General features: G+C 38.3%; 1 protein-coding gene across 1 annotated transcript in view; it reads left to right on the top strand.

Moving 5' to 3' along the window:
* lrp8.S (LDL receptor related protein 8 S homeolog) overlaps window positions 1–22505 on the top strand; it is a 79482-nt gene extending 56977 nt beyond the window's left edge. Inside the window, exons 5-19 of the mRNA XM_018260917.2 lie at window positions 2077–2445; window positions 3001–3123; window positions 3276–3401; window positions 3697–3816; window positions 7801–7926; window positions 9078–9249; window positions 9763–9990; window positions 10386–10504; window positions 11080–11219; window positions 13823–13964; window positions 14413–14565; window positions 15837–16070; window positions 17402–17470; window positions 18162–18340; window positions 18629–22505. Coding sequence (XP_018116406.1) covers window positions 2077–2445; window positions 3001–3123; window positions 3276–3401; window positions 3697–3816; window positions 7801–7926; window positions 9078–9249; window positions 9763–9990; window positions 10386–10504; window positions 11080–11219; window positions 13823–13964; window positions 14413–14565; window positions 15837–16070; window positions 17402–17470; window positions 18162–18340; window positions 18629–18667 — 2339 coding nt within the window. The 3' untranslated portion in view covers window positions 18668–22505. The remainder of the gene's footprint in view (window positions 1–2076; window positions 2446–3000; window positions 3124–3275; window positions 3402–3696; window positions 3817–7800; window positions 7927–9077; window positions 9250–9762; window positions 9991–10385; window positions 10505–11079; window positions 11220–13822; window positions 13965–14412; window positions 14566–15836; window positions 16071–17401; window positions 17471–18161; window positions 18341–18628) is intronic.

The following is a 22505-nucleotide window of genomic DNA, read 5'->3' as shown; positions in this document are numbered from 1 at the left end:
TATTTCTTCGTGCTGACTGCAGGGAGCAGAGCAAGAGAGCGTGGGAGACATTAACTATTACACTGCCAACCAGGATAACTACTGTATGTAAGTTATTAACAAGTTAGCAAATCGACGGATGGGAGTATTGGCGCATGCGCATTGCTAATAGGAAGAGCGCAAGCATGAAAAAATGGCCGCTGGTTAATGAAGGCGCAGGGAGGCAAACAATGCTTCAGTGCAGGGTAGGTAGAGCGTTTTTTCAAGTAAAAATAATGCGGTTCGATTGGGGCTAAGGTAGGCTACACAGGCATGGTAAAAGTCAAAAACGGCTTGACATTTCCTTTAACAAAGAATCCTTGATTGGTGTGCTTATGCATCAAGCTCCAGTACCTAAAGGGATTCTGTCATGGGAAAACATGTTAATTTTCAAAACACATCAGTTAATAGTGCTGCTACAGTAGAATTCTGCACTGAAATCAATTTTTCAAGAGAGCAAAAAGATTTTTTTTATATTTCATTTTAAAATCTGACATGGGGCTATACATATTGTCAGTTTCCCAGGTGCCCCCAGCCGTGTGCTCTGATAAAGTTCAGTCACTCTTTACTGCTGCACTGCAAGTTTGAGTGATATCATCCCACTCCCTTTCCCTCCATCAACCTAACAATTGAATAAAGGGAAGGAAATCATATAACAGCTCCCTGGTAGATCTAAAAACAGCACCCAAAAGTAAAAATCTCACTGAGACTCCTCCAGTTACATTGAGTAGGAGGAACAATAGCCTACATTAAAGCAGTTCCATTGTGAAGTACTGGATTTTTCTGAAAGCACAGAATCAGGCAAAATGACCTTAGATGACTGCCTACACACACACATTACAAGTAAAAAAATATATACTTCTTGGTTCAGGAATTACATTTTATATTGTAGAGTAAATTATTTGCAGTGCAAACAGTGTAATTTAGTAATGAAAACTACACCACAAAAATCATGCCAATATCTCTCTAAGTTTTCCACACAATAGATCCCATACCATCACTAACATTTACAGTGGCTTCTAAGTTTCTAATTCTCATTCTCTAACATTTGTTCACTGTGCTAGATCACAGTATGAATATAAACTGGAAATCCCCCATGAAGGGACTGCCTTAATTTTTTCTTGTCACCATTCAGATTAGTAGAAATTTTTCGACGTAAGTCATCTTCTTTATGTCTGCCACTGGTACAGGCATGGACCTGTTATCCAGAATGCTTGTAACCCGGGACTCTCTGGATAACAGATCTGTGTTTAATTTGGATCGTACCTTCAATCATGAAAACATTAAATAAACCCAATAGGCTACTTTTGCTTCCAATAAGAATTCAATATACTAGGTACTAGTACTAGGTACTGTTTTATTACACATTATTACACATTTTTAAAAAAATCCGGTTATTTGAATAAAATAGAGTCTATGGGAGTCTAATTTGCCATTTTCTGGATTACAGGTTTCTGGATAACATGTCATACCTGTACTATGTTAACCCTTTACCTTATGCTGCTGTACCTATGCATGTGTATTATTATTATTTTGTGGGGATAGACTCTTTATATGTTTATTTCTTGCATTCCAAAGATACTAGCTGGTTTTTCAACAGCAAAATATGAATTAAAGAGTTATTTTATAAGCTTACTAATCAGAATGGTACTGCATTTTCTGGATGATAATTGGTTAAAATCTCCACTATTCCATATTTTTCTTGTTGCCTCTTGGATTTTCATTAAACATCCTTTCCCCAGACTTTTTTCCTTAGATTAACACAACTATCCCACAAGAGGGTCTGTGACTTTTTTTTTTTTATAGAAAAGTTCTTACCTGATTTCCATTCACATTGGATTTGCAGGAACACGAGATATTCAGAAATGACTTTGTTTTGTGTTCAGAGGAAAGACATGACTGGGAGTCTTCCGTTAAGTGCGCCATTCTCATAAAACACAACGAAACCAGTTTGATTCAGACACATGAAAATAACAAGTGTTTGTACTGTATTTGTAGCCATTATATTTTTTCCACTCTATTATCATAAACATTACTATACTGTCCTCTATCTTTTAGGCTGCACCCCCGGTGAATTTCAGTGCAACAACAAAACCTGCCTGTCTAGTGTATTTGTATGTGACGGTGTTAATAACTGTGGTGATGGCAGTGATGAAAGGGGATGCCTGCCCTTCACCTGCAAAGCAGGGGAGTTTCGCTGTGGGGATAACGAATGTATCGTTGAGAAATGGGTGTGTGACGGGCAGTCGGACTGTCATGATCAGTCAGATGAGTCTGAGGCTCACTGTGGCCTAAAAAACCAACCACAGGCTATTACACAATGTGGGGAACATGAATTCCGCTGCAACAATGGCAATTGTATCCACCTAAACTGGAGGTGTGATGGGGATGAAGACTGCAAAGACAAATCTGACGAGATGAATTGCTGTAAGTTAAATGGCATTTCTATAGACATTCATAACAGCTGAAAGCTGCCTCTTACCATTTAACAATTATCATTGCCAGAGCGCAGGGATAGGTGCTTGCAACAGGTGACTGCAGCCATTACACAACAAGTTGGACTTTGGCAAATACACAATATAAAAGCCTTTTATATACCCATTATTTACATATGTCCAACCATGACCAATTAGTTTAAAGAAAGAATGATATAAACCCCCTCACACCTTTGTCTTTCATCTAATTTTTTTACTTTTACAATAGCTGGAGCTCAAGGTAATACCCTTGAGCTCTAACCAAGTACTGTGTTGTAATTGCTTTGGAAATGTGCACTCTGTGCTCATTGGTATGCTCAATGTATAGACTATATGCAACTCCATCTTTTTATAATGCCAGCTGGTGTCACAGTAAAGGTGGCATTATCCCAAAGATAGCCCTACATAAGCTTTAAGCTTCATTATAAATATTTCCCTCCCATTTTAAAGATAGGTAATAAAATGTTATTATAAAAATAGCAGATATAGACTTTTTTTCCCTCCCCAGACTTGGTAACATGCCGTCCTGATGAGTTCCAGTGCGGAGATGGATCGTGTGTCCATGGCATGAAGCAATGTAATGGGGTCCATGATTGTCTTGACAGCAGTGACGAGGCAGGCTGTCAGAGTGGTGAGTTAGAGCAAGGAACAGTACTGAAAAAATACAATTGTATTGTTTATCGGAGTAATAATTGTGTTATAAAGCTACAATAACCCTCAAAATGTCAAAATCTTGTTGTATACTTCTTTAATATTAACTATTTATTATGTCTTCCTGTGTAGCTCACTCTCCCTGTGAAGGGGATGGAAGGTTCCAGTGTAAAAGCGGCGAATGTATTGATAGCACCAAAGTGTGTGACAGTCACAGAGACTGTCGGGATTGGTCTGATGAGTCCCTGACTGCATGTGGTAAGGCGTCTTTCCTGTTTTTTTTTATGTACAGGTAAAAATATCAGTGTGCATGCAGGAGTATCCTGGATAACTATCGGTACTCAAAGAATGTGCTCTAGCAGGTCTTACCTCCTGCCATTATAAATTTCATTCATAATGATCTTGCTGTGAGATGTTTAGCATCTGGAGTGACAAAGGTTTCTACCTCCTATGCTTTGAGACCTGAAACGATGAAATTCACAAGTGAGTTGCATTTTTGCACTCTCATAGCGAAAAAGTGGTCATCAACATGTTGTTCTTTTGTTTCTTACAGATATCAATGAGTGTCTGGTTAATAATGGGGGCTGCTCTCACATCTGCCAGGACCTAAACGTGGGCTATGAATGTGACTGCCCTGTGGGTTATAAACTGATGGACAAGAAAACCTGTGGAGGTAACAAGCCTTCCCTCTCATTAGGAGCGTAACTAGATGTTACTGGGCCCCACAACCAATTCATTTTAGGGCCCCCATCATATCTAGAGGTTGTCCTGTTTTACCAATATATATTGAAATTGCTCATTAATTAGGGCCTCATGGGCCCCCTATCCCTCATTTTACTATTTATTATGCAAGTGAATATCCCCTGTAAAGATTCACCCCCCCCCCAACAATCTCTCTGCAGATTAACAGTGCAGATTGAATGTATTCTGTTTCATAAGAAATCCCAGTAACTGACGTAGTGGTATCTTTTGCCCTAATCCAGCCATCCGTGCATGTGGTTTAACCCTATAGTCTGCAGTATGTTTCCTTGGTGTCTTTACAGAAAACTACCTTTTCAGTTTACTATGTTCAGTCAGTACCTTTCTCTGCAAAAACTCTGTTTCCTAACTTTAAAAGTGTAGCGCTACAGTACAAAGTGGAAAATAATTCAGGATGCTTAACCCTTCCAATGGGAGGCTTGGATGGTTATGAGTTTTTACACTTGAAGGAGAATTGAACCCTTGCAAATGCCCCATAGTCTTTACTTAACCCTCGGTGCAGATTCATGCATCAGAGTTCATGGGCACCATCTTCAGCCGCTTCGGTAATCTTCGGAATGAGACTGGCGCTTCGGCAATTTACGCGAGAAACAGAAAATTGCTCCAACAGCACATGCACTGCCATGCCAGTCTCATTCTGAAGATTTCCGAAGAGAAGAAGATGGCACCTGTGAACTCCGATACCTGAATCTGCACCGAGGGGTAAGTAAAACGTTAGGGGCATTTGCCCGTGGGTAACACTTAGGCTGGGGGGAGGAGGGAGGGGGGTCTATGTAGGGAGGGGGGTAGAGGTTTTTTTAACGTTAGGGTTGAATTTTCCTTTAAGACAAGGCCCTCCTCTCTTGAGCCAGAGATGGTGTACAGTATTTAGTAATGTTTCTTGTAGCACCTGGGTATCACATGCCTCAGCCTGTCTGGTATAAATCAGAGGTCAGTGTTAGTCCTGTGAGATCTGTGTGGGCAGGCCCGGACTGGCAATCTGTAAACTCGGGCAATTGCCCGTGGGGCCGCTCTATTTCTTGTTCAAGTGGGCCTCTCTTGAACAGAGTTGTGTGTTTCCCCCTCCCGTCGCCTTGAATGTAGGCAAGAAAAAAAAGAAACGGCACACCAATAGGGCAGGAGAGAGAGACTCTGCTGCTGTGCTCTGTGACAGCACGCCCCCTCCCTCCCCTCCCCGCAGCTTCGCTGGGCTGGCTGGGCTGTGTACTTGAATAGGAGACGTCACAGCTCGTCATGTGACTCGTCTCGTCTAGACCTGCCTCTCTGCATTGTGATCCGTCGGCATGTCAGCTCCTAGTAAGAGGTACTGCTCAGTAGGGGAGGTTAAAGCTATAGACACGGGAAGGGAGCCTGGGAGAGGGATCACTGACTGTTTATTGCTTAAAATATTTTGTGCTGCGCAGGTACTAGCCACAATCTGTTACAATCTGGACTGTTGAGGGGGGGAGGGAGTTCTAGTTCAACAAGTGCTTTGTTTTTTAGTTTAACTGTTTATTGCTAAGAATGTTTCGTGCTGCGCAGGTACCAGCCACAATCTGGACTGTTGGGGAGGGGGGGGACTTGGTAAGTTCTAGTTCAGCGAGTGCTTTCTTTTTCGGTTTAATAATCATTAAACCAAAAAACAAAGCACTCGTTGTACTAGAACTCACCAAGTCCCCCCCCCCAACAGTCCAGATTGTGTCTGGTACCTGCGCAGCATGAAACATTCTTAGCAATAAACAGTTAAACTAAAAAACAAAGCACTTGTTGAACTAGAACTCCCCAAACCACCCCCCCAACAGTCCAGATTGTATCACTTGCATATCACATATCACTTGCATATTATAAGAAGCAATATACCCCATACTATAATGGTGAACTATTGAATCCTTGTAATTTTTAAATAAAATGTTCAAGGCTTATAATAAATGGCAAATCAACAAAGTGGTTAATATAGACACACTAGATTTATGTAGTGCCATTAAATAATATTTTACTGTATTATAATGTAAAAATAATAATTAATTAATAACTGTAATATTTTACATTAATTACAGTTAAGCGAGAAAGGCAGCCCTTTATGCACATCACCTATAACCATTTTTGCAGTTTTACCCCAATATACTGTATGTGTGAATGAGTACAAAACATAGTGTCTTTACATGTGGGCTGCTTTGATTATTTTGCCGGGGCTGCTTTTTACTTCCAGTCCGGCCCTGTGTGTGGGTGTAGTGGAAATTTTAAAATGTGTATCTTTTACTCAGAGATAAGAATAATAAGAATACATTGTTCTTCCTGAACCAAGTGTGGCCAACTCCTCCACACCAAAGCCTCCAGAGTTACACTAAGAGAGTATCAGGGGTTATTATAATATGATAAACTGCAGGTGCTTGATCATGTGTGATGGGTACAGTGTAATACTTAATTGCAGTGGATAAGAAAGCATTCAAAAATGAAAGCTGGCCAGTGTCGGACTGGGACACCAGGGGCTTACCAAAAACCCTTAGACCAGGGGCCCACCCAAAAACCTTTAGACCAGGGGCCTACTCTAAGTATTATTTTCTTCCTTTCCTCACTCAACCTCTATTCTCATATTCTCTTTTCTTTACATACTATAACCTATTGTTCCATCTATTTAGCCTCTTTATTCTCATAGAAATAGGCAATGACCATAAAATAGGCCAAACGTTTAGATGCAGGAGGGCCCACTGAAACCTGGGCCCACCCGGAGTTTTCCTGGTATCCCGGTGGGCCAGTCCGACACTGAAGCTGGCCATAAGACACAAAGATATAGTCATACGAATTAAAGTCTAGTATAATTTTCGGACCATGTGTGGATCGTCCCATCATTTTTCTTACTATGGCGATAGGTCGTTTAAAGCAGTGTACCAATGAGAGGACTTTAAAGGGATCCTGTCATCTGAAAACGTTTTTTTCAAAATGAATCAGTTAATAGTGCTACTCCAGCAGAATTATGCACTGAAATCCATTTCTCAAAAGAGCAAACAGATTTTTTTTATATTCAATTTTGAAATCTGACATGGGGCTAGACATTTTGTCAATTTCCCAGCTGCCCATGGTCATGTGACTTGTTCCTGCACTTTAGGAGAGAAATGCTTTCTGGCAGGCTGCTGTTTTTCCTTCTCAATGTAACTGAATGTGTCTCAGTGGGACATGGGTTTTTACTATTGAGTGTTGTTCTTAGATCTACCAGGCAGCTGTTATCTTGTGTTAGGGAGCTGTTATCTGATTACCTTCCTTCCCAGTAAAGAGTGACTGAAGTTCATCAGAGCACAAGTCACATGACTTCGGGCAGCTGGGAAATTGACATTTTGGTCAGTGCTGTTGTAGGTTAAAGGTCAATAGTTGTTTTTTTCTAAAATGAGAGAGGTGCATCATGACTGAACTATTTATTACAGACCGTAACATTTCCAACTTGCCTTGTCACTTGCCTTGCTTTTACATTGTGCATTGTGGGTCTATTGCGACCTGCCTTATAAAGCCAAGCAGCGTGACAACTCCCTCTCATATGTTTAAACATTTGACATGGAGTTGTCACACTTAAATAGAATGTTATGTGTGCTCAAAAGGCTGAAAATGTATAACTCAGTGTTTGAAGGATATTCCCTAATTTATATGTAGGATATATGTAAAAGGTTATATACAAATAGTGGTGTAAGCGTGCAAGAACAGAAACTGTTTTAGCCCTCAAACCATATCTTGTGTTTTGACTTTACTTCTGCAGTGGTGTTAGGGCCAAGATGCACAGGACATTGCTCAGTACTTACACGTGTTGTGCGCAGCTCCGATGCCTCAGTGATCTAGCAAAAAGAAGCAATTCTACAGTAAATGCTGTGCTTAATTTTCAGTTCAGACTTGTTTTTGGAAAGAACTAACGCTGTTTTTTTATTCATTTTAGACATTGACGAATGTGAAAATCCTGATGCCTGTAGCCAGATTTGTGTTAATTACAAAGGCGATTTTAAGTGTGAATGTTTTGAAGGATATGAAATGGATAGTGTGTCTAAAACCTGCAAGGCTGTGGGTAAGTTGACCTCATTTATAGGTGGAGTGGGAGATGGGATGGAATTTACTGAATGACTGCACTGAGACGGGAGAGGTGGAAGGATAAAACAAGGGAAGAAACAGGCCATTACATTGCCAACATCTGCCTGTGTCTTATAATGTCTACTTGCTCCTTAATTATATGACCTGTTACCATATACTTAACTTTTAGTTACCTCTAAAACAGAGAAGAGAAAAGGGTTAGTATGTACTCCCTCCCCATGCCTTTTATTGTTACTCAAACCCTCTCTTTTTAAACTTGCTGGGAGAGAGTTACTTTTTGTCCCATTTGCTATTCCCAACTCCAGAATTACTTTCCACTGGCTTCATGAAAGTGAGTGACTGGTTTTCTTGTATTAGATGTTGTGAGGTTTCTGGCAATATTAAGTGTTAAAGGGGAACCGTCACCCAAAAAAATTATTTAAAATCCTATTTTTATCACATTATTCATGCAAAAATGAACTTTAATTAATAAAAAAAAGTAAATTATTTGAATCTTGTTTCCTTCAGTCTGAGAATTCATAATTATAGCAAGCAGGCAGGAGCCATTTTATGGACAGTTATTAAGACAAGCCTTGCATCATCTCAGAATCTTGTTTGTGCACCAGAATGGGGGACCTGATGTCCATCCCCATGCCCTGGCTACACAATTAAATGGTGAAGAGAACTTGGGGAATGTGGGGAGAGCAGTGACATCTAGGAAGTGCTGAATGGAAAGTGAAAGTAATTGTCTGCCCCACCTCTATGCCTAAGGCCTAGAGGAGGGGCAGACAATATTTGATTGACAGTTGAGATGTTTAAATGAGTTTACAACAGCTATGAATGCTTTAATAAAAAAATAGAAACTGGATTTCATGTTTAATTTGAAGGACTTCTATAATACAGATTTTTGTGTCTGGGTGACAGGACAGGTCAGGACAGGGATACTGTGCAACTGTATGTTAGATTGTTATGGGCATTCTCTATTTTTATTTAACATGTGGAACTTTGTAACTGTGTATATATATTATATACACACACAAGAAAATGTACAGTGCTGGGTATAAAAGCAGCACTAGATGAATACATATATACAGCTGAGGGTGTGTTGCATTCACATACACATTCAGAAGTGTTGTTTCTTTATTTCAGGCCAGAATCCTTATCTTATCTTCACAAATCGTCATGAGCTCCGTCAGATTGACATTGTACACCGGGACTATTCTCGCCTTGCAGCACAGCTAAAAAATGTGGTCTCTTTAGATGTGGAGGTTACAAGCAGAATGATCTACTGGTGTGATCTTTACTACCGCAGGATCTACAGGTTATTTCTTAATAGCATGAATTTACATACACACAAACAAATGCAGTTTTCTTTAGAAAAACACATTTAGAATCCATATTAGTATCCACAGCGTGTTTGCACAAACATTATATAGTTAGAAAAGTACTTTGGCAGTCCCAAACCACTGTAATGTGTATTAAGGCAGGAAGAATGATGATTTATGGGTTGTATCTACTATAAATGTTTATACAAAAGGTTCAAGTATACTTGCTTTGGGAACATACCAAATAAAAATAAGCAACATTTCAATCCCCTATCACTTATAGATAGAATATTTAACAAATATATAGATTTAACAGGCAGAAATTAAGAATGACTATTGCACATATTTTCTGCATGTGAATACTATATTCAGAAGTAATCCTAGTAAACTCTTTGACTACAGCTTCACTCACCACATAGCTGCAGTGAGTAGTGCCCAAAGCTTTGTGTCATTACATATTCTAATCTGGCCGCTGCCCACTCTATGCTCATATAATGTTATGTTTGCAGTGCTCCCTTGGACAGAGCTGCCGACCCAACAGAACATGTGGTAATAATTAACACCAATCTGCACTCCCCCGAGGGCTTAGCCGTTGACTGGATTCATAAGAACATTTACTGGACTGATTCTGGCAACAAAACTATTTCTGTGGCAACAGCTGATGGCTGCAAGCGGAAAACACTTTTTAGGAATGGCCTTGGAGAACTGAGAGCCATTGCAGTGGATCCAACACAGGGGTGAGCTTTCCAAAGAGATAAGCCCTTATGTGTCCTGTTTGTTTAATGGGAGGCTCATACTGTATTAACCAGCTCCATTGCATGACAAATATGGACACACATAATTGTTTTTTTTGTGCTATTTGTGGAAAACACAGGGCTCTACATAAGTGCCATATAAGGCCTGTGTAAATCTGAAAACAAATATTGTGTATATATATATATATATATATATATATATATATATATATATATATATATATACTTTTTTTAAGCATGAAACACATCCTTTGTTACAATTATTATCATCTTACTACAAGCCTGGGACATATGGTTATGTGCTGATGCTTTATGTAATCTGTGATGTTGGGCATTGCAGGGAATAATCCTATAATGTTATCTCTATCCAACTTTAGGTTCATGTTCTGGTCGGATTGGGGGGACCCTGCAAAGATAGAAAAGGCCGGACTGAATGGAGGGGACCGACAGGTGCTGGTATCTGATAGTATTGAGTGGCCCAATGGAATTACAATTGGTACATTTTACAAAATATTTAATCTGTATAAATTTGATGCAGCTCATTTTTACCAGAGCTAATGTCAAGTTAGGAGGTTTAGGGAAATACATGCTTATTCTTGTTATTGATAATTTTGCAAGCCCATCAGCTACTGTCATGAACAAATACATGAAATCCAGATTACATAGTTGTTTTGAGTGCAGAAGAACACCATACCAGCAGTGTTCTCTGTAAGCTGTGCAGTTGTGGGTGCGCATGTGTTTTTGTGGAAAAACACAATTTTGTTTTTAACATGACCAAAATAATTTTTTGTGCACACAGATGTCCCACCTCAATGATCTGCTTTTATAAAATGTTGACTTAACCTTTTATTATGATAGCTTTAGGTTTTAGGGTAAAAGAGGCAATGCTTTTGCCTTTTTGCTTATTCTGAAATTGCTTCATTATCAATTATTTGTAAGGAGACAAGGATATAGGCTGTCTCTTGGGTCTGTATTTCTTGTCAATACCAGACACTTTTCTCAATCCTTCTTGCACTTTAGTAACCACTATCCCATTCATTCATTATTCTCTCCTCTCACTGTGTCCTTTAGATGTACTTGGCTGCCGGCTGTACTGGGTGGACTCCAAGCTTCATACTTTGTCTAGTGTGGACTTCAATGGCTTCAACAGAAAGCTTCTGATATCTTCAGAGGACAGTCTGAGTCATCCATTTGGTCTTGCAGTATTTGAGGTAAGCTTGTAAGAGAATTTCTTCACTGAACTAACTTCTGTACAAGTATATCAGACATTGGAAAAAATTATTTTGAATATTTCAATAACTAATCCAGACATGTAAAGATGTGCAGACTGTAAGCTTTTACAAGCAAAGCCCTCTAACACTTTAACTGCAAGAAGAATTTTACACTCCCAGAATTAGATGCACTGTCAGACAAATTTTAGTATTTTGTGGTGTTTCACTCGTAGGGGAATTTTAGTTTACCTAGGAAAGATAAATATTCGTTAGATTAGGACAAACTAAACTTAGGGCAACCTAAGCTTTTAAAATATGCTGAAATGTATGTGTGATTTTTTAAATAAGATTAGGGGGCCCATTCATTAAGTTCGAGTGAAGCAATAGAAGAAAAAATACTTCGAATTTCGAAGTGTTTTTTTGGCTACTTCGACCATCGAATGGGCTACTTCGACTACGACTCGAATGATTCGAACTAAAAATCGTTTGACTATTCGACCATTCGATAGTCGAAGTACTGTCTCTTTAAGAAAAAACTTCGACCCCCTAGTTCGCCACCTAAAAGCTACCGAAGTCAATGTTAGCCTATGGAGAAGGTCCCCATAGGCTTGGCTATCTTTTTTTGGTTGAAGGATAATCCTTCGATCGATGGATTAAAATCCTTCGAATCGTTCGATTCAAAGGATTTAATCGTTCAATCGAACGATTATTCCTTCGATCGTTCGATTGAACTATTTGCGCAAAATCCTTCAACTTCGATATTCGAAGTCGAAGGATTTTAATTCCCCAGTCGAATATTAATTAACCCTCGATATTCGACCCTTATTACATCTGCCCCTAAGACTTTTATGTTGAAATCTCCTCAATCCTTTCACTTTGTAGCATCTCTTCTCCACATTAGGTACCAAGATAAAGCAACCTTAATATAAATGCATTTGGTCTACTAAAGTGTATGATGCTGATTGTGCATAGGTTTACCCAAGTATATGACCACAAAAAAACATTGTGCATACTGATTTCATCACTTACATTTCAACTACTTCAACAGAATAATGCCTGCTTTATGTATGGTAAAATATTCTTCGATTTAGCAAAGAATGTGGCATGTAAATTTTCTTTTATGTCCGTTCAGCTTGCAAACAAAGTGTTTTAAAACCCCTTAACAGTATGAACACCTCAGAGAAACCTATATTTTTGAAACGTACACAGTCTAACAAATGCAAAATGGATAAATGTTTTTTTTCTACACCAAACTGCAAAGCTATGCTGCATAAGTGTGACAAACAATGCTGCAGAGATAAAAATCTAATAGACTCACAAAAAGCAAATACAATTATTGCTAGTTTCCCCAATAATTTCAGCAAAGCTTCAAGAAAGGTTTCATCAGAGAAGGAATCTTTTATCGATCAAGTAAAGAATACAGAAGCAGTGAGTAGCTTGGAAAGATCTTTCTAGCTGCCCATTACAGTGTCTTTTATTACTTCACATATCATAGCAAACTTGCATGTCTTAGGGGCCAATTCACTAAGGGTCGAATATCGAGGGTTAATTAACCCTCGATATTCGACTAGGAATTAAAATCCTTCGACTTCAAATATCGAAGTCGAAGGATTTAGCGCAGATAGTTCGATCAAAAAAAGTTAGGCAAGCCTATGGGGACCTTCCCCACAGGCTAACATTGACTTCGGTAGCTTTTAGATGGCGAACTAGGGGGTCGAAGTTTTTTTTTAAAGAGAAAGTACTTCGACTATCAAATGGTCGAATAGTCGAACGATTTTTACTTCGAATCCTTCGATTCGTAGTCGAAGGTCGAAGTAGCCCATTCGATGGTCGAAGTAACCCAAAAAAAAGTTTTTTACCTTCGAATCCTTCACTCGAAGTTAGTGAATTGGCCCCATAATGTCATTGATTAATAAACTTCCATGTCCCAATTTCCTTTCTTTGTGCTGTTGATGATCAAGTTCCGCTTATTTTTATTATCTAAGTAGCTAACCCCAGTATAAGCAAGCACTGTTAATACACTAGTTAATTGATACATTTTATTTATATGGTTATCCAGGTTATAATAATCAAGTAATCTACTGACTCTTAGGATGTGGGGGAGAAGTAGGCCTAACATTATGCAAATCAATGAAATAAGAAAATAAATTGCACCAACATCGTGGTTAGTGGTCAAAGTACTTAATCCAATAGTCACACTGCAAAATAAAGCTGTTATATGATGAAAAGCAATAGACACAATGGCAAACATTGTTTGTGTGTTTGTATATTCATGTGTGTTTGTATATTCATGTGTGTACGCTTCTAAAATATGTGATATGAGTGTGAAAAAAAGGTTTCGCACACTTATTGTTTATAATTTCTCAATCTTGTTTCTTGCTCAGTTTCTCTGACTCAATTCTAGTCAATGCTTTCTTGCTCTACAAATACAAACGGTTTGCTTGCTCTCTGTAGCTCACTATTCAGTGAACTGAATGTTTGCAGACTGAGCTTCCACTCCTTGTTTGTTTTTTATTTGTTCTTATTTAAACCCTTGTTGTTAGTATATACTTTTTCTTTGGTGTTGCTTTGTGTTTTATTTGAATTGTTTCTCTCTTCGCTAGGACAAAATTTTTTGGACCGATTTAGAGAATGAAGCAATCTTCAGTGCAAACAGACTAACTGGACGTGAGATTTCCATCCTTGCCGACAGCCTGAGTAATCCACATGATATTGTGGTGGTTCATCAGCTCAAACAACCCAAAGGTCAGTAAGCCCTGCCTTACTGTTCATTTACAATAGAAATATAACTCCATATAATACACAAAAGCCTTGATTATCCTGTAAAATATATCCTTATAAACGGTGAGTACTGATGTCATCAGTTATAAACGGTGAGTTCTGATGTCATTTCTGTCACATGACTCACTGAAACTTGTGTATTAGAATAAATAAAGTACCCCCAGTTGCAAAATATGAGGATATTCTAAGTTACCTCGGAGTTCCATGACCTGTATAAAAACATTTTATATGGTCATGAAACTTCTCTGTAACTTATAATATCCTTATATTTTACAAGAGGGGGTACTTTATTCACTATATCATTCTGGTTACATTTTATATGTATCTAATGACTTCAGCAATGTGTTTTCTAATAGAATAAAGCAGCAGACTGGCAAGATAAATGATATACTAAACGTGTTTTTTTGTGCAGCTGTAAATGCTTGCAACCAGGGTCCTCTCCCAAATGGTGGTTGTGAGTATCTGTGCCTTGCGGCTCCCCAAATCTCTGCTCACTCACCAAAATACACTTGTGCCTGTCCAGATGGCATTGAGCTGGGGCCAGACATGAGAAGTTGTGAAAAAGGTAAGTGAGAAAAAATATTGTGTCACATTAGTATCCTAAGAGTTTATTGGATTTATTCTTTATTGTATTGTATTACTAGAAATATAATTCTTAATGGGCATATTGAATTTGGAGAAACAATAAGGGAAGAGCTGTGGCACACAGAGAAACACAGGAGCAATAAAGCTTAAAGGGCACCAATCATGACCAAAATCATTTACTAAGTAAATACACTATGTGAAAGTTCAAGAAATCCGATTTTTAAAACAGTTAGAATTGTTTGTATAATGTAAATTATCAGCTCACTATACCTTCTGCAAGATCTCCCCTATCTCTCCTGCAGTTCTAGCTGAGGCAGGCATCTTGGATTTCACTGGCTCCTCCGACCTATATCTTTCCAGCCAACTGTAGCTCTGAAATCTCGCACATGCTCAGTTGAAATTCCTTGCTTGCTTATCAACCCTTCTAAGCTATTTTCAAATCAGCCAAACCTGTGTGTTAGATGCTGTTCAGTAGTGCTGCCACCTGCTGGAAGTTAGTGTGGGCCCTTCATTTGCATAATGACTTTACCAGAAGGGGACAAGATAGGGAAATATCCTGATACTTCTAGTGGAGGAGTTTACTTAAGCAAGGCATTCTGGGTAGAATACTCAAAGCAGTGTTACAATCTGAGCATGCTCCTGAAATTTGCATATTAGAGTCTCTGTTAGTCACAGTATGGCCTCCCTCAGTGAAAGAACCCATTTGACAAAGTAAGGGATTTTTTTAAAACCTGCAGATTTTTCAAAAAACTATATATGTAGTTTGATTAAACATGTTTAGGTTGTACTGGTCAGATTGTTAATATGTGTTTTATTTTGGCTGTGATAGGTGCCCTTTAAGGAATAATAGCTGTAAAGAAGCTCAGTTAAAAATTAGATTGTGAATTTCCGCTACAGATTACTTAGCGTATGCACTTCTGTATTGTTGAGAGATGCTTAATGTGATGGTTCACTTTCACTCTTTACTCTTTGTTGTAAAGTTAAAATGCATAAATAAACACTTTAAAAAAAAAATTAGATTGTGATGCTACTGGAAATAAAAAGTGAGGTTCTGAGAGTTGGTGATGGCATGGGACAATGGCTTTGACCAACAAGTTTTGTGTGCACTTGTGTGCTCCCAAATGGTGGTTGTGAGTATCTCTATATACATGATAATAAAGTGTATACAAAATTGAATTGTTGTAAATTTAGCAGGTTGAAAACATGTGCTGAAACATAATGTGTCACTTTTCTGTTTTTCTTTACTTTTAGTCACTGTTGCAACTGCCATTCACCAACAGGTTCCAGAACCCAGTACAACAGCCGAGACGACCACTGCTGTACTTTTCACCTCAACTTACACCACTACTACTACTGCTGCTGCTGCTGCTACTGAAATATCACTAAACTATTCCAGTGTGACCAACATTCACCAAACTTCCTCTTCATCCAGGGACATAGACTCCAAGAACAAAAGCACAGGAAACAGCAGCTTGTCTCTGCACTGTAAGAGAATGAGTATGGGTGTCAGGCAGACATGCTCCTTATTACTGCAATATTGGACGTGTGGCTTCTTACCTAGGGCTTCAAACTCACCCTGATGCTCATTTACTTTCCCTATTTATTTCAAAACACTTGACAGATTCCTGTCACTCTCAGAAACCTCAAACTTTATGTTAATAGAGCAGATATGAATCGGGTCATGGAACTGTGTATTATCTTTCTATAGTTGTGGGTCACCCTGTGGTTTGGTGTATAACCTTAACAGGGCAAGGGAGATTTTGAGTCTTTGTCCTTAGGAAACGTTCTGCTGTTGCACTTCATATTTATTGCAGTAACAAGTACATTAACTTACCAGCATTTCTTGTACATTAATACCCGCTCCCTCTGTTGGAAAACAACAGACAGATTGTTCCAGTGCACGTTACTTAATGCAGGGAGAGTCTATTGTTGCTTTTTTTTCTTTTCTTCCTGTGTATGCTCTCTATGAAAATTTCGTGTTGCATGTTATGCTGAGTTCTATAAAGCAACTAAGTTACTGTTCACACAGAAGTTGGTGTGTCTGTCCTCACTAACCGAGAAGCAGCACATGCAGTTCAGATCAGCTCTCTACTAACACCCTCAATATGTGAAAATGAGTGACAGTGCCCAATAAAAGATACTTTTTATACGAGGAAAAGTATTCAAGATTATGAATGTTTTGGGCATCTGTACCAGCCTAGGTTCACCACAACCCTTTAGCATTTACAATGATAATAATAGCTTCCAACTTTTCTGCTGATTCACAGCATATGCTCTAGGCTGCTATAAATTGCCTAAGATGAGGGGGCAACTTACAATATACAGTATATTTAGGGCACACTGATAAAGTTTGACTGAGTCCAATAAATAAGAATTAGAAATGAGAGCCACATTCAAATGTAAAAAGAAAAATGTAGAGCATGCAAAAGCATAATGGGGGGGGGGCAAGTATGGGCTGTGGTTGACTATTCATAGACCCCATGTGAACTGGCAGTCTCTGTTTGACAGTATACTTGGTTTTATGCAACCAAAACTTGCCTCAAATACAGAAACTCAAAAATAAGCACCTGCTTTGAGGCCACTAGGAGATACATCTAAGAGGCTGGTGAGCAACATGCTGCTCATAAGCCACTGGTTGGGGGCCAGTGCCCTAAATGATTTGTTATGAAACGTGGCACATTCATGAACATCATTTTGTGGGGTTTTTTTCTTTAAAGATCATCTGATTCCTTAAAAGGTGCTTTTACCTTAAATATTTAAATGTTTTTTGTTTATATGTATCACAACGCACGCTTTCTTTACTCTGTCCTTTATAGATGGAAACTCAAATTCTGACCTTAGTTCTACATTGACTGCGGCAGTGATTGGAGTTGCTGTTCCTCTTGGTGAGATATTTAAATACAGGCCTCACCCCATAATTCATATAGCATGTGATCATCTCTTACTGTTGTATTGTGGTATCCCCATTCTTACCTAATTATCTGGCCATTTGTGTTTAATCTACATATTTTCCCCTACTTTAACATCCTTCAGGGAAACAAGAAAGTTTTGTCTGTTCAGGAACAGAGCACATTCCCATACTGACAATTAGCCCCCTTATTCTGGCATAGGTTCCACCTTTTAGTCATAATGTACATTCCTTCCTGATTTTTCTCACTGTACACCCCCTCCCCCCTCTTTCCAGCTATTCTACCCCTTTGGTAGCTTGAGAATCACGATACGTATTTTTCTTTACATCCAACTTTTCTTTCAGCATTTTAGACATTCCCTTCTTTTTCATAAGTATATTGTCCAGATCCAGTTAGTGTGACCAATGTTTTTTAATTAGTGCTGTTTTGCAAATTAATATTATAGGAAAGATAAGATAGCTATAAGGAAAGACCTGCCTAACCTCCATATTGAACGGAATATACTTGTTCTGTCTGGGCAAATAAATGCTCTTCAGAGACGGTTTGCCTCTGTGTGTGTGTGTAGGAGGTAATTTAATTTTGTATTTGCATTGGTGCCTTTCAAACACAATATAGCTAGATTCTGTTTTCTTTCAGTATTCCCTTATTAATGCCATCTTTTTTTCAGCTGTACTTGCCCTTCTGTGTCTTTTGGGATATCTTATCTGGAGAAACTGGAAACGAAAGAACACAAAGAGTATGAACTTTGATAACCCTGTATACCGTAAAACCACAGAAGACGAGGAGGAGGAAGAAGAAGAGATCCACATTGGAAGAACAGCACAAATTGGGCATGTTTATCCAGCGGTGAGTACACAGACAGTCTCTAGCCTCAAAACTTTAGATAGTGTGACATTTGATGGCAGCCTATAAGATAACAGTAAAAAACGACCCTGCCTGCAGAGTAGATGGTGTTCCATTGAATAACTGAATAACCAAAGAAGGTTTTAATTGCAGTACCATCAGTAAAAAGCTGCTACCCGTTCAGTGCAGCAATACGTTCACACATTGAAGATCAAATATATTTTGATGTCACAGATATTGAATATACTTGTTTATATTCATTGAAATACACATTTTTTATGTCTTTGACAGAGAGTTGCATTAAGCCTTGAAGATGATGGTTTACCTTGAAGACCGAGGATGCCCCACTACTCCTTCTTTTTCATATTCTGCTCTTAAATAGCTGTTTCTGATGCTGTGTAACAAAAACATTGTGACACCATGGTGCAAGCAGTAAATGAGTACATGGAACCTATTTGGACTTGCCTAGATCATGCAATATATACTGTGAGGAATGTCAGTGGATCCTGTGAGGCTGGTGCTGTGTTATGCGCAGCACTGAAACTAATCCTCTCTGTCATTTAGGAACATGACAGTTTTTTTCTTATTTATTCTGGTGATGGGAAACCACAAATATATCATTTTCCAGACATCCGAAGGATGTGAGGGTTTCTATGTATAATCTTTTATACAGATTTTTACTTGATTCAGGACGAGGTACTACTTGATCTCTGTATATAAAAGCCTATCAGGGCAACATACCATTTTAAGATATATTTATAGATAATTTTGTACATACCTTAACAACACTTTGTGGTTCTCCCAAAACATTTAAATTAATACTGAAACATAGACTTTTGTAGTATATTTATTAACCTAGAGCTCAATGACTTGGTGTGAGGGTGGGTGAAGGCTTGTGTTCTGTAAATATGGATCAGAGTATTTATTTTTTCTGTATGTTTTGAATTTCTATGTTTGGCTTAGTGCCCCGGAACAGAGTATTTGCCAGCCTGGCCCCTTTCAGATGGAAATTTTTTTTCTATCTAAGTATTTTATAAGTTTTCATAACTAGGACATCATCCGTACATATAAACATGTTTTAGGAATTTAGTATAGAAAAATGATTCACAACACATTGCAGTCAGTTGTGCAACAAGACCTATGTAAAGAATTCTGTTGGTTTCTACTAGAATATGTTGAGTCTCTTCACACTATGCAATTCATAGTTTGATTGCAATTAACTTGAATGGGTGTCTGTAATACATATTAATTGGTCTTTTTTGCTTTTAACTCAAAGGAGAACCTATCACCTAAAATGTAGTGTCTTAGGAGTGATTGAGGCCTACATAAAAAATGCACTTCAAGCTTAACCTACAACTATTGAAACTCTACTTACAAAGTATTATAGGGAAGTATTACAAAGTATTATAAGGGAATAGCTTACTGTGTGCACAAAATATTCCTTCTTCTGAATATTTATACTTATACATTTGAGTGGGTGACTATATTGCCTGTTTTCATTAAAGTGAGTTTGGCTTTTCAAGCAAGAGCACCCATTTTATTGTTGTCTATGGGTGTCTTCAGACTTCTATACAGATACTAAAAAGAATGTTTCATGCACATGGTAAGGAAAGTTATCAGTCTTTACTTTCTTTTTATGGGAAAAGTAACAGCAGCTCACTCACTGGTATAAAAATGTAAAAGTACCATGGGTTTATTTCAGTATTTTTTTGAGAAACCAAGACAAACCCTGAAGAATTGCCTCTGTGGCTCAGTTGAATTGTTTTAAATACTAATACTGATGTCCTTGATTTGGGAAGGGTTGTTTTTTTTCTTTGTAACTTTATAATGCCATACAAGTGGTGTTAGCCATAGGGGTGATCTGGAAAAAGGAGGTTATAATTATTTTATTAATTAATATCATTTATTGGCCTATGTTAACTACAACTATATGTTGCCACTAAAGAGTACCATAACCATAATTCTTTTTGCTAAACTGTGCTTTGTACATGAGATGGACCTATACTGGCATAGTTTTATGCTACCTCTCTGTACATGCTATAAAATAAAAAAAGAAAGCTATGCTGTTGGGTATTCCACATTCTTTTTTAACTCCTTGTATGAGGACTAGACAAATATAAGGGGAAGATACAAACTTTATGCGGGAACCTGTTGGCCTTTATGTGGCCTGTAAAGGGCACCTGTTGGGCTAAAATGTTATCCCCAGCCAAAGGTGAGGGCTAATAGAGCCCGCACTCCAGTTGGGGCTAACAGTAGTTTTTTGTTGTTTTTTTTGTTCAAAAAATTGCCCCCCGCCAGCGCTAGGACACTTTCTCCTGTAGGGAGCTCCCGGAGCGAGCTGCCATGTTAGTCAAGGGGCATGCGCTTTCATTTCTCATGTGGTCGTGTGAGTGTTTATTGTTTTATTTTGATGTTTATGCATTAATTACGGTGCAGTTTGGTTGGCATCCAAACAAATACCTTCATATTGGAAATTGTACCTTTTTAACAAATGTTAGTTTTTATTTCATAAGTCTTCTTTTACTTAAACACTGTATTGGTTATAGTTTAGACTGTTAGAAACTGGGGAATGAGAATGGAGATGTAACATGGATGCATACAGTACCACTATTTTTTAAAATGATATTTTTTATATATTTTTTGCCATTCTGATGTGGTGCTGACTTCTACCTTCTCACATTCTTCAGAGACATTGGGCTTTGTAAGTTTTTCCATCAGCAGCCATTTGCCCAGCTGTCAGTGGCTGGTAATAGATGAAGATGGATGTAAGTTCTATAATACCATTGAGCCGCACCCCTGCTGTTGAGTAATAAATACTCCTTTATGAGGAGACTAATTTAAAGCCATAGCCGCTTTTACTGGCATAAAGTTGCAGACACATCACTCTCTAGAATGAAGGATTTACTGCTGCATTCTAAAAGGATTTTTTTTAGTGTAGAATGAAAGAGGTTACCTTTGCAATTTACCTCTTTCAGTATTTATATATTTAAATGTAATAATTTTCTTATTATTTTGAACAAGAATCTTCATCCATTCAAACATCAGAATTTAACCCTTTGATGCTAGAGGGCTTCTTGTGCAAAGCCACTCAGACTTTATAAGGGTTTTGGTACAAACAGCACAATATTATTACTGTACACTGGCATGTGTGTGTATATCTTTGTGGGTTTATGTTGGAATATATGAATAGTGTACACATACATTAATTGTGTTTAACATTCTTATTCATGTGCATACACATATACTCTGACTAAATACATGTATATAGGCGAGTGGATGCTTTGCAGGCTGGCCTGGCATTGTACAAGGGCACTTTATACTCTTCTAACCAACATAGGTACACTCAACCAAAGCTGTTCATATTTTTTAAATAATGGTTGAATTGTTGGGTTCCGTCATTTTTATAATATTGGATTCCTTCTTACTCTTTATGGATGTCTCTCTACATTTAGATTAAGGACACTGAGATAATTTCAGTCTTTCAGAATCTCACTTGTTACAGGAAAAATACATTTAAAGGACCCGCACCTGTAGAAGAGTGCAGCGGAGCTCATAGGCTCCATCTTCATCGCTTTGGTATCCTTTGTGAAGTGAGCGGCATGCATGCACAGTTTAGGCAATCTTCCAGTTCATTACAACTGTGCATGTTCCGAAAGAGACGGAAATTGCCAAAGGTGAGATAGAAGACCCGAGGATTACCGAACCTCCGGAAGATGGCGTCTGTGAGTTCAGATGAGCTCTTCTGCAGGTGCGGGACAATATTCCTAGAGGGGACACATAATCTGCTGTAGCATTGTGCAGGTGGGAGGCAGGGAGGGGGGCCAGTTGGGACTTTTGCCTAAAGTGGGGTTTAGTTCTCCTTCAAAGAGAAGTTAGATGTGAAAATCTATTTTGGTGAGACTAGCTGGTAAATCGGCCTCCTTGTACCCATTGCAGGTCATGTCAGCCCACATCTCAGGTGTGAATGCTTTTCAAGGTTGATAGGTGTCTTTTAACTTAGTAATGCTCAATTTGTTTATGTAACATTTACAGTGAGCTGTGGCCTGAGGTAGGGGATGAATGCTAGCTCTTCTTTTGTAAATACATACTGTACAATGTCTTAACCCTCATTTTTTACAATGACCCGTTTCTACTTAGACAAGAAAATAAAACTTTTTTTTATTCTGCA

The sequence above is a fragment of the Xenopus laevis genome, chromosome 4S (genome assembly GCF_017654675.1).
Source record: "Xenopus laevis strain J_2021 chromosome 4S, Xenopus_laevis_v10.1, whole genome shotgun sequence".
Lineage (NCBI taxonomy): Eukaryota > Metazoa > Chordata > Amphibia > Anura > Pipidae > Xenopus > Xenopus laevis.
The sequence above is the reverse complement of the archived record's forward strand: the minus strand, read 5'-3'. Positions and strand labels throughout refer to the sequence as shown.